This window comes from Microchirus variegatus (assembly GCF_963457635.1).
Source record: "Microchirus variegatus genome assembly, chromosome: 18".
Classification (NCBI taxonomy): Eukaryota; Metazoa; Chordata; class Actinopteri; order Pleuronectiformes; family Soleidae; genus Microchirus; species Microchirus variegatus.
Window position 1 is genome coordinate 4,635,509 of NC_139819.1, and position 11,032 is coordinate 4,646,540.

General features: G+C 39.4%; 1 protein-coding gene across 1 annotated transcript; it reads left to right on the plus strand.

The window, feature by feature from the left end:
- Nucleotides 1-1,567: 1,567 nt before the first annotated feature.
- ido1 (indoleamine 2,3-dioxygenase 1) lies at nucleotides 1,568-10,243 on the plus strand (the record flags this gene model as incomplete). The annotated part of the gene is made up of 10 exons (XM_083905116.1): nucleotides 1,568-1,663; nucleotides 3,427-3,522; nucleotides 3,599-3,718; nucleotides 5,656-5,774; nucleotides 6,136-6,150; nucleotides 6,253-6,352; nucleotides 8,451-8,568; nucleotides 8,651-8,702; nucleotides 8,795-8,943; nucleotides 9,840-10,243. The coding sequence occupies 10 exons, from the start codon at nucleotides 1,568-1,570 to the stop codon at nucleotides 10,241-10,243; spliced, it is 1,269 nt and encodes a 422-aa protein (XP_083761242.1).
- Between the last annotated feature and the right edge of the window lie 789 nt (nucleotides 10,244-11,032).

Sequence of the window (11,032 nt, forward strand, 5' to 3'; positions counted from 1 at the left end):
ACTGCAAATCATGTTTTGGCATGTGGCGCCACCTACCGACAATCTATGTAGAAATGTGTACAATTTTTAAAAAAGGGTCAGGGTATAAACCTGAGGGTCTCAAACTCAAATGACCACAGAGTGATCAAACTGGCCAGTAGGGGGCCGTCAAGTGAAAAAAAGGTCAAAATATACAAGATATATACAATATTTATTGTATATAACTTTATTTTATGTATCTGGATGACTGGATAAAAACATCTCTGAGTCCATTTGTTTTATTTCGCTTGTGCAATGATCAGTCTGCTCCACCAGGTGAGGCTGAAAGTCAACGTTTCTTTAATCGTGGCTTTAATTCTGAATCATGTACAGAGAGCTCAGTTATAAGAACTAATACAATTGTACTAAAACACGCACAAATAATAACATATTTGTGTTTGTTTTGTACTTTTAAAGTAGTTATAATATGTTTGTTACATAAATAAAATGAATGAAATGTGACAATTTTTTGAAGAAATTTTTTTTTTTTGTCCAAAACTTGACAAAAACGTCCTACTATACTATTTCGTCCAAAATGTGACATTTTTTTGAAAAAAAAAATTGTGTCCAATTTTGACAAAAACATCATACTATACTATGTTGTCCAAAATCTGTAATTTTTTTTGAAAAATATTTTTGGTCCAAACCTTGAAAAAACGTCATACTATACTATGTCGTCCAAAATGTGACAATTTTTTGAAAAAAAATGTTGGTCCAAAATTTTACAAAAACTTCATACTATATACTATGTTGTACAAAATCTGACATTTTTCTGGTCCAAAACTTGACAAAAACGTCGTACTATACTATGTAATCCAAAATGTGACCATTCAGTGTCAGTGAGTCACTGCTGTGGACAGTGGACAAGCTAAAGGTCAGTGATTACCAAACTGTGAGCTGTGCAGCCCCCTAGTGGACGTTGGCGGAACTGTAACTGGGCCTCAGACAGGACTGTAAACAATAATCTCCTATTGTTCAAATTGATCAAAACTTATAGTGTTTATTATTGGGTAAAAACAAAATGTGAAATTCCAGAAAAGTTATGTATATGTATATAAATATATACATTAAAATGACATTTTCTGTGTCATTTGTGAACACGTTAAGGGTTAAGTTATTTTGATCAATATTGAGATAGTGATTATGATGATTATTCACGCTGTGCCAGGGACAATATTAACACAATAAACACATTAACAATTAAGCTGTCCCTGGCACAGTGTCAGGGACAGCTTAATTTAACGTGTTTATTTCAAAGTTGTATTTACTGAGCAGATAACAGAGGGGAATCATTTCTCACTGAACCTGTTTGTCTACACCGACGATGGGAAGTGTTGATGCCCTTTTTGTCCTTTTATCTCCGTTTCCCCCTGACTTCACTCAAAACAGAGCGACAGCAGCAGCAATCGACTGATAAAAGTGTTTGCGCGAGCGTTGACGACGTAGAGTGAACTCTGCGCAGAGTCCAGTCAGGTTATAGGTTTCTCTCAGACAGTCGGGGGTTGTTGCTTTTTTTTTTTTTTTCTTTTTTCTTTCAGTCACTGTCATTATGGCTGCTCATGAAACTCACCAGAACACAGCTGCCTTCTCTCTGGACCTTTACCACGTTACCGAGGAGCTCGGCTTCATCCTCCCTGAGCCTCTGGTACGTTGTGCTCTCCTTTAATTCTTAAAAAACGTATTTAATGATCATGTTAGGGTTGATTATTGGCTGTAATCATGTGTCGACTGATGTGAAATCATTCAAATTCGCCCATTTGACCCAGTGACCAGGTTAACGCACCGTTTACATTGAATTCCTTCCTCTTTACAACAGTAATTTGCTGTATTCCAGTTATGTTGAGGGAACTTTTTCTGGAATAATGCATGTGCTGTATCTACAACTCTTTTTTTTTTTTTTTTTGGTTGTTTCATAAACCCTTTAAGGCATCGGTTCTCAAAGTGCGGCCCGGGGGCCAACGGCGGCCCGCAGAAACATTTCTGGCGGCCCCGCAATGAATTACAGTTGATAGTTTTAATCCAGGAGCTACGAAGCTTGTTATAAATGTTTATTGCACATTACTGGATACAGATCAATATGTGTAAACTGTAGAAGTGCAATTAAAATTATTACAAATAGGATTTCGTTCTGTTTTTTTTTTCCTTTGGCAACCCTCAGTCCAATGTTGGGTTCCTAAATTGGCCCCTCAGGTATCAAAACTTTGAGAACCCCTGCTTTAAGGTACGCACCAAGACAAAAGTAAAGGAAAAACTATTTCTTTGCATTCTTTATTCACTTATGATAACAATAACGACAATCGATATATATATGTTTTTTAAATTAGACCCTACAATACGTCAGATACAGTCCTCTACCAAACGGTTGAGACGTCTGTTCATAATAAAAGTACAACATTCAGAGAAGTCACATTAAGCGCAATTTCTTGATCAATAAATTAAACATTTTAACACTAAGCCACCACCCCCTAATTTTACCAACATTAGCTAGCTTCTCTTCCTTTACCATAAAATGACAAGTCAACTGTTTGGTAGAGCATGTTTTGAAAAAATTATTTGACCCTTATAAGACATATTTTTGTTGAATTAAGTTACACAATTCTGTACAACAACTCCTCTGAAACGATAAATATGTCAACGAAATAGCTTGATGCATTTTTCAATGAGATATAGTGACTTAAAGTGTGGTCGACCAAATAGTTGATTAGCACCTTAAAGCAGTGTTTCCCCAACCCTGATCCTCAGGGAACGCTGCCCTGCCATGTTTTAGATGTTGCCCTGCTCCAAAAACACCCGATTCAGATGAAAAATTTTTGAAATTTTTTTTCCCACAAAAGTTGAAGCATAAAATGTTTGAAGATAGTTTTGACAAAAGTTGAAAAAATAATTACATTTTTTTTTGACAAAGGTTGTAACATTATTAAAAAAAACTCTTTTTTTTTTTTTTTTACAAAACATTTTTTTTTTTTTACAAAAGCTGAAACATTACGTTTAAAAAGAGAGACAAATGTAGAAACAAAATTTTTGGGAAAAAAATTGACAAAAATTTTAATATAACATTTTTTGTTGTTGTTATTAAATGACAAAAAGTTAAAACATAACATTTTAGATGTTTTTTTTTTTTTTTTTTTTAACAGAAGTTTAAACATGAAATTATTTGAAAAAAATCAAAACAGGGCAACATCTAAAACATGGCAGGGCAGTGTTCCCCGAGGACCAGGGTTGGGAAACACTGCCTTAAAGGGTTAACCTTTACTCCTGCAGAGCCACACTGTGTATTTTACACACATGATGTGTTTAAACCCCAAAAATCCAAGATCACTGTTGAGTTGAGACAAAATATAAAAAGGCAATTTAAACACAGAATACTTAATAACTAAATAACAACCTCACTCGCGTTGTGTTGAAAAGACAGAGCTGCCTCCGTATTATCAGCCATGGATGGACGTCGCCGTGAGAGTTCCAGAGCTTGTGGAGTCTCATGAGCTGCGCTCCCTTATTATCAAGGTGAGGAGATTAATTATTATTATTATTATTATTATTAGAAACGCTGTACGTGTACAATGTCCTTTCCTTCCTCCAGATGCCGCTACTGAGCAGCCATTTTCTCCAGAAACACCGGGAGTTACGTCTGGCCCATCTGGCCCTCGGGGTGATGACCATGGGCTACGTTTGGCAGGAGGGGGAGAAAGACACCGTTGATGTAATTATTTTTATTTTTTTTGTCAGAATTGTAGAGCTGCAACTAATGATTATTTATCACAATCGATTTGTTCCATAAAAAGGTCAGAAAATCTTGATCGGCGTTTGTCAAAACCTAGAAATGATGATGTTCTCAAATGTTTGTTTCATCCACAAACCAAAGCCATTCAGTTTGAATGATTTCTTTGTTATACACTCTTAGAAATAAGGGTTCTTCTACAAGGGCTGAGGTTCTACCCGGAACCATTTAGCTTCTGAGAAACCCTTTTCCCGAAGAAAGGGTTTTTCAAGGGTTCTTGGTAACACTAATGGTTCCAGAATGAATCATTTTGATCCAGAGAACCCTTTAAAACCCCTTTTACTGAATAAAGGTTTTTAAAAGGGTTCTCCTATGAGGACAAGCCGAAGAACCTTATATGGTTCTACGTAGCACTTTTATTTCTAAGAGTGTCGAGAGCAAAGAAACCAGAAAACACTCACATTTTAGAAACTGAAACATCCAGAAATCTTGTTTTAAAACCTGTGACCTCCTTATAATAAGTCACAAAAACTACTATGAAATACATAAATGATTCATATGCCGCCCATATAGAACAGAAATATACAACACATACCTGAAAACAAACTCCAGCCAAGGCTTAAACCAGTTCATCTGACTCACTTTTGATCCACTGGAAGATCCAGAACTTTACCTGCTCATAACTGTCACCGTCTTCCATAAAACAACATGATACATTAATCCTGATCTGATAAAACGTTGACAGATATATAATCCAGATCAGTTTTGGATTACATTTAATCTGATGGAGCGTCTGAACCTACATACATGTGCCAAAGTCTGCTCATGTTCAATGAGTCTTGAGAGAGAGATGTATGAGAGGTTTCTTGAAAAAGTTTTTTTTTAATAATTTCATTAATCTAATAATAATCCGTGAGTAGATTATTACCAAAATACAAATCTGATGGTGAAAAACTGTACACGGGAAGTTGCCAAACTAACAGATGCTGATGAAAAGTGCTGGAGCTGTTTTTTTTATTTGTGAGTTTCCCCTCCCAACCACTAGGGGGTTGTATTTCATTTCTTATATTTTACCTGAGGCTGACACTGGCCCACAGTCATACAGGGTTATTTCAGGTCACCTGTCATTTGTTACTGGATTGAAAGAGGCAAACATTTATCTACTTGTTTTGATTTGTTCAATGAAAATGGAAAATAAGTAAGAAAATAAATTTGCTGATATCATTTTAGACACTAATGGAAGAACCTGTTCTTGATAAAGTCATAATAAAACAAACAGGGATAAGAGAATATAATTGAAAGAGCTGGAGAGGAGGTAAACCAAGGCAGGAAGTAAAATCAAATAAGAAACACACACACTACAAATTAATACAAATTAAAACAGGAAACACAAGGAAAACAACTAAAAAACCCAAGTTTTAAGGAGAACAAAATGTCCAAACTGAATTAATACCCAACAAAATCGCCTGAAGTAACCATGACAATGTCTTCCTTCACTCATGAGCTGCTACAATATCAACTAACTTTATTTACAGTTATTTAAAGGTGCATTATGTAATAAATCTAAAGCAACTGGCCATAAAATCCTCCTAATATGTCACAGAGACTCAGGAATAATGTTCATATAACAAACTGAACTCAGTACAGCCAAAATATTTGTATATATATATAGTATTTTGCAGACTGCAAATCATGTTTATGTTTTGACATCGTGTGTTTGGCATGTGGCGCCACCTACCGCCGTCTACCAATGATTGCAGTCAGTAGAGTCTCAGCTGCCGAGCAACCACGGGTTGCCAGTTGCGTCAGAAAACGAAACCTAAAAGACCTCGGTATTTTTGAATTTGAATGTAGTAACCGTTTTTGGCCACATTCGTACATATGGCACTATGTAATCTATTTTATAATCTTCTTTTCAGGTGCTTCCACGTAACCTGGCTGTTCCGTTCTGGGAGGTCTCACAGCGTTTAGGACTTCCCCCGATCTTCACTCATGCTGATGGAGTTCTGGCTAACTGGAAGAAGAAGGACGCTGACGGGTGAGGGCCGCTCATTATTTATCTCTAAGTGTTGTGTACACGCAGGGGTTCTCAACCTTTTTGAGTCGCGACCCCCAATTTAACATATAGCACGACTGTCCGCGACAGGGTGGTGAAAAGCTGGTGTTTCCAGTGTATTTTTTCGGCCCAACCGCTCGTCGTCATTCTAACGTCTGATCGGACGCTACATTCATTTTGTTTTAAAAAAAACAAACAATTTAAAAAAAAATATTTTTCCAAAATGATTTGACGACCCCCAGAAATCATATCTCCCCCAATTGGGGGACCCAAGGTTGAGAATGGCTGGTGTACAGTATAAATATTCCATTTTCCTTCCTTCATGTTCAACCTTCTGCTCCAGGCCTTTCCACATGGAGTGAGTATATTTTAACTTCCTTTACATATTATATTCCATTATATTTTTCAGATTTATGCAAAAACATATTGTTTTTTTTTAAATTTTATTTACGTTAAACAGGAACCTGGAGCTGCTGCTCAGCCTCCCAGGTGGAGACAGCGTTCGAGGCTTCTTCATGGTCACTCTGCTGGTGGAGCTGGCAGCAGTTCCTGCTCTGAGGGTAAGGATGGTGGTGAGGAATAAATAAATGAACGCTAAAGTATTTTAGAGCTCATTGTCCTTTTTTAAAAAATGCATTATTTTCCAACTCCAAGTTGAATGCTAATTGGATTTAAAGATTATCAGGTGACGCGTAACGAGGGAGGGCGTGGCCTAACGGGATCAACACCCTGTATCGTGGTGTGCAGCTTCTTTACCTCCAACAAAATGGGCCAAAAAATGAGAAACTCCATAGTTAAAAGGACAGTTATTGAAAGAAAAAAAAATATCAGTGTCTATATTGGTTCGCAGAAAACTTTTTGAGTTATTTCTTATTCTGAGAAGGGAAGAGTTTTAGTTTGTCATATAGTTGCATAATAAACCTACTTCACTAATGAGAATGTAATGTTCTTTCTTAAATCTTCAGGCTCGAGGTTATTAACATTTTGCACATTTGCATTTGTTTCGACGACAAAAATAATCCTTCGGAATACAACGGCTCGTGACAGCTTGAGAAATTGGGATTGGCTCCATGACAAAGAACAGTCCTAGTTTTTTTTGTGGTTGAGGAACGAGAATAAATGCGGGGGGGGGGGGGGGGGGTTCAAATCTCACATTCAAGTCAGTATTTCACAGAAATAAACTAGTGCTGGGCACGTTAACGGCGCCAACGCCATCAACCTTTAATGCGCATTGCCGCGTTTTCATGACGACGGCATCGGAGTCCAGGCACCGTTTACCAGTTAGCTCCGTTAACGCGTCTACAGTCGAACTGGAGCAGTCTGTCTATTAAACCAAAAAGAGCAGCGCCTCCGTTTTTAAAGTTTAGCGTTACTTTAAAGGTGAAGTAAGTAGTTTATAGTGCCATCTAGAGGAGAGGCTGACATTTACAACAACAACGAACTGCTCCTCTGCTCACCCCCTCCCTTCCCTGAGCGCTACGGTTTCCTCAGCCGGTCAAATGCCGTCCTCGTCGTCTTTCTCCGTGTCAGCAGATGAGGTTCGTGAGGCGAGGGAGAACTCGCAAGTAAACAAGTTTACAAGTAAAGAGACGCTTGATTTGTTCTCTCGCGTTTGTCCTTACAGGCTCCGGTAGAAACATGGCGTCTCGCTGCTAACAGTGGCTATGCAACCGCGGCCCGCGACCGTGTTATTTTAAATGACTTTTTGAAACACTACGAAAATGAAACAAAAACTATTACACAGCGACTAGACAATGTAGGAGCACATAATATGTATAAAAAAGTGGATTTTGGGTTATATAAACCCATAAATACTACACAGTGTCCATTTAAGTGTAAACATGACATCACATGGTCAATCGTCAGGCAGTAATGTGCGTTAACGTTGACGCCATTAACGCGTCCAGCACTAAAATAAACCATTAATAAAATCGAGGAAATTAAATAATCTGTCGGCTTTTCTGCCGGGCTGCCGTTGTCTCACTGGACACCGTTTCTGTCCAGTTGTTTCAGGGACCCAAAATAAAATCTCCCATGACCCATCTTTGGGTCCCGACCCAGTATTTGGGAAACGCCTACTTTTTTTTGCACAGTGCTGCTTTTAAAGGGACACTGTGTAGTATTTATGGGTTTATATAACCCAAAATCCACTTTTTTATACATATTATGTGCTCCTGCATTGTCTAGTCGCTGTATAATAGTTTTTGTTTCATTTTCGTAGTGTTTCAAAAAGTCTTGTAAAATAACATGGTTGCGGGCCGCGCTTACTGTTAGCAGCGAGACGTCATGTTTCTACCGGAGCCTGTAAGGACAAATGCGAGAGAACAAATCAAGCGTCTCTTTACTTGTAGCGGAAGTCCCGCCTCCTCTCTCTCCGCTTCGTCTGCTACGGTCGCGGTAGCTCCGCCCTCTCCCTCACCTCACGAACCTCATCTGCTGACACGGAGAAAGACAACGAGGACGACATTTGACCAGCTGAGGACACCGTAGCGCTCAGGGAAGGGAGGGGGTGAGCAGAGCAGCAGGTCTTTGTTGTAAATTTCAGCCTCTCCTCTAGATGGCACTATAAACTACTTATTTCCCCTTTAAACAAACCATACAAAAACAAAGATATTTCTTCTTTTGGACAAAATCACTGTAGCTACACTTGTGTTCCAGAACATTCCCGCCGTGATCAACGGCGTCAGGCGCGGCGACGCCGAGGCCGTGGTCGGAGCTCTGGACGACATCGGCCGCTCTCTACAGGACATGACGGACGCTCTCAAACTCATGCAAAGTAACTCAGATTATCAGCTGCGTACGTTGACATTTTATCCTTTTTAACATGTATTGATTGATCCGTGTGATTTTTCCTTAAGAGCACGTGGATCCTTCGGTCTTCTACGGCATCATGAGGATCTACCTGTCTGGGTACGGAGTTTACTCTTTTGTCTCCAGTCTTTTGTTTGCACGTTGGAGCACGATGTTTTTTCAGCGTTTGTGTCCGCGTGTCACACGCACAGGTGGAAAGATAATCCCAGCATGCCGAGCGGTTTGATCTACGAAGGCGTGCGGACGGAAGCGATGGAGTTCTCGGGAGGAAGTGCGGCGCAGAGCAGTTTGCTGCACTGCTTCGACGAACTCCTGGGAATCAAACACGAAGAGAAAAGTGGTATGTACGGCTAATTATTCTTCCATTTCCAATGGAGAGCTAAGCTAAGCTAACTCTACTCTAGCTAACTAAATCTTTTCAAATCGGACCTGATATTGAAAACGCGGGAGATCGATTTGCGATGTTTCAATCTTGAGGAAGCAACAGACGAGATGATCGTGGACCGCACACTTGACGGTGTTTGATTTCGGGGAGGAGAGTCCAAGATCTCATGGAATCTCACGTGATTTAACGTGACTTCAGAACACAAACAGACACGGAGGCGGAGTCAGTTATTAGCTGTTCTCTGTGTGCGATGTTTTGTGCTGAGGATGAAGTCATGGCCGAGAAGACGTAATCAACTTTGCGTACAAGTTACGGTTCTAAATAGGAAGTACGCAACATCAGTTGTTCAGTCGTAAATATCATACTTACGATTTGAAATTGCGATTGTTAATCCCTCTCACTGCAGGATTAATTTGGCAGAATAATCTGTTCAAATCAGCTTTGAATCAGAAGGCACCCACGATTGACGGATGTCGGAAATCTGGAAAGTTATCCTCTAGTGTGGGGCGGGGCTTAAGTTTTTAAAGGGAGGGGCTAAAATCACACACTCACACACCGACCTTTGGGCTTTAGTGTGGACCAAAATCTGCCGTCTGTCAGTATTTGTACAGAATATTCACGCAAAAGCTCTGGTATCAAGCCATTTTAAAGAGGTACAGTCCTGCACTCTGTCTCCCTCTATCACCATCAGTGGTACTGCAGCCTCACGGCACGCGTCTTCTCCTCTTTCTCTACTTCATCTCCTCATCTTTAGGGATTTTTAAGTAAAGTGTAAGAGCTTTCCTGTGACTTTTTTATGAAAAAAGAGGCATAAATGTGACTCCCTGTGCTGACGATGTTGTCGTTTTTAGGTGCATTCCTAACCCGTATGAGGAACTACATGCCACCGGCTCACAAGCGGCTGATCGAGGACATTTCTCTGGAGCCTTCGCTCAGGAGCTTTGTCCAGCAGCAGCAGCATCCGGCCAACGAGAGGCTGAGCGAGGCCTTTCACCTCTGCGTGGCCAAACTGTTGGCCTTACGCAACTACCACATCAACGTGGTGAGCCGCTTCATCACGGTGCCCGCCGCCCGGGCCCGACGGATGCGTAACCAGAGCCAGGACTGCGACGGGGGGATCATCAGCAGAGCGCCCACAGCTCTGGAGGAGAGGGGCACCGGCGGCTCCGGTATCATGGTCTTTCTTAAAACCGTGAGGGACCAAACAAAAGACGCCTTCCTGCCGGAGACAAGCGAGGACACGAAGCCGGTGTGAACCCGAGTGTCAGCGACGGTCGCCACAAAACGAGCAATAAATCACGTCTACAGCTTGTCGTTGGCGTTTTTTTCAATATATGTGACAGCATGGCAAAAAACTACTTAGTCGTAAAAAAATAGAAGTTAAATTAATAATTGGATCCAATCAACAGTTGTAATTGTTCAATAATTCATAAAAAGCTAATTTATAGCATGGGATCATTCTCAGTGTTCATGATATATTATATAAAAATATAATTAATATCAACATTAAGTTCAGACCTTTTTAAAATATGAAACAATGTAGTGTGCCATCTAGTGGTTATAGTGTGTAACTGTGTCTTTTTTATGTGTGGGTGAGAGAGATTTGCTGTTGGATTTACACCCATTTTGATTTAAACCCATTTATAATAATCAGACATTATACTTGTTTAGGTACATTTATTTATGTTTTAGTAAAGATGTAAAATGGGTCAGATTGGAACTGTGTTCTATAATCTGATTACACTTTCAATCCAGATAGATTGATGTCAACGACATCACTTAAAAATTGGCAGTAAATCGCTTGTTTTTAGGAGCGTAATTCATAATTCGTAAAGCGTGATAATCTCAAATAAAAAGCTAAATAATAAAAAAATAATTAAAAAAATAATTCAGTAGTTCATAATAACTATATTTGTTCAATAATTCTTAAAAAGCTAAATTTAAAGTATCAAATAAAGATGGAAAAACAATATTTATGCTTTGGGGAATATGCAAAATCTGTCAGATTAGACCGAACACTGAAAGAAGCTTTAATATTCCTTAG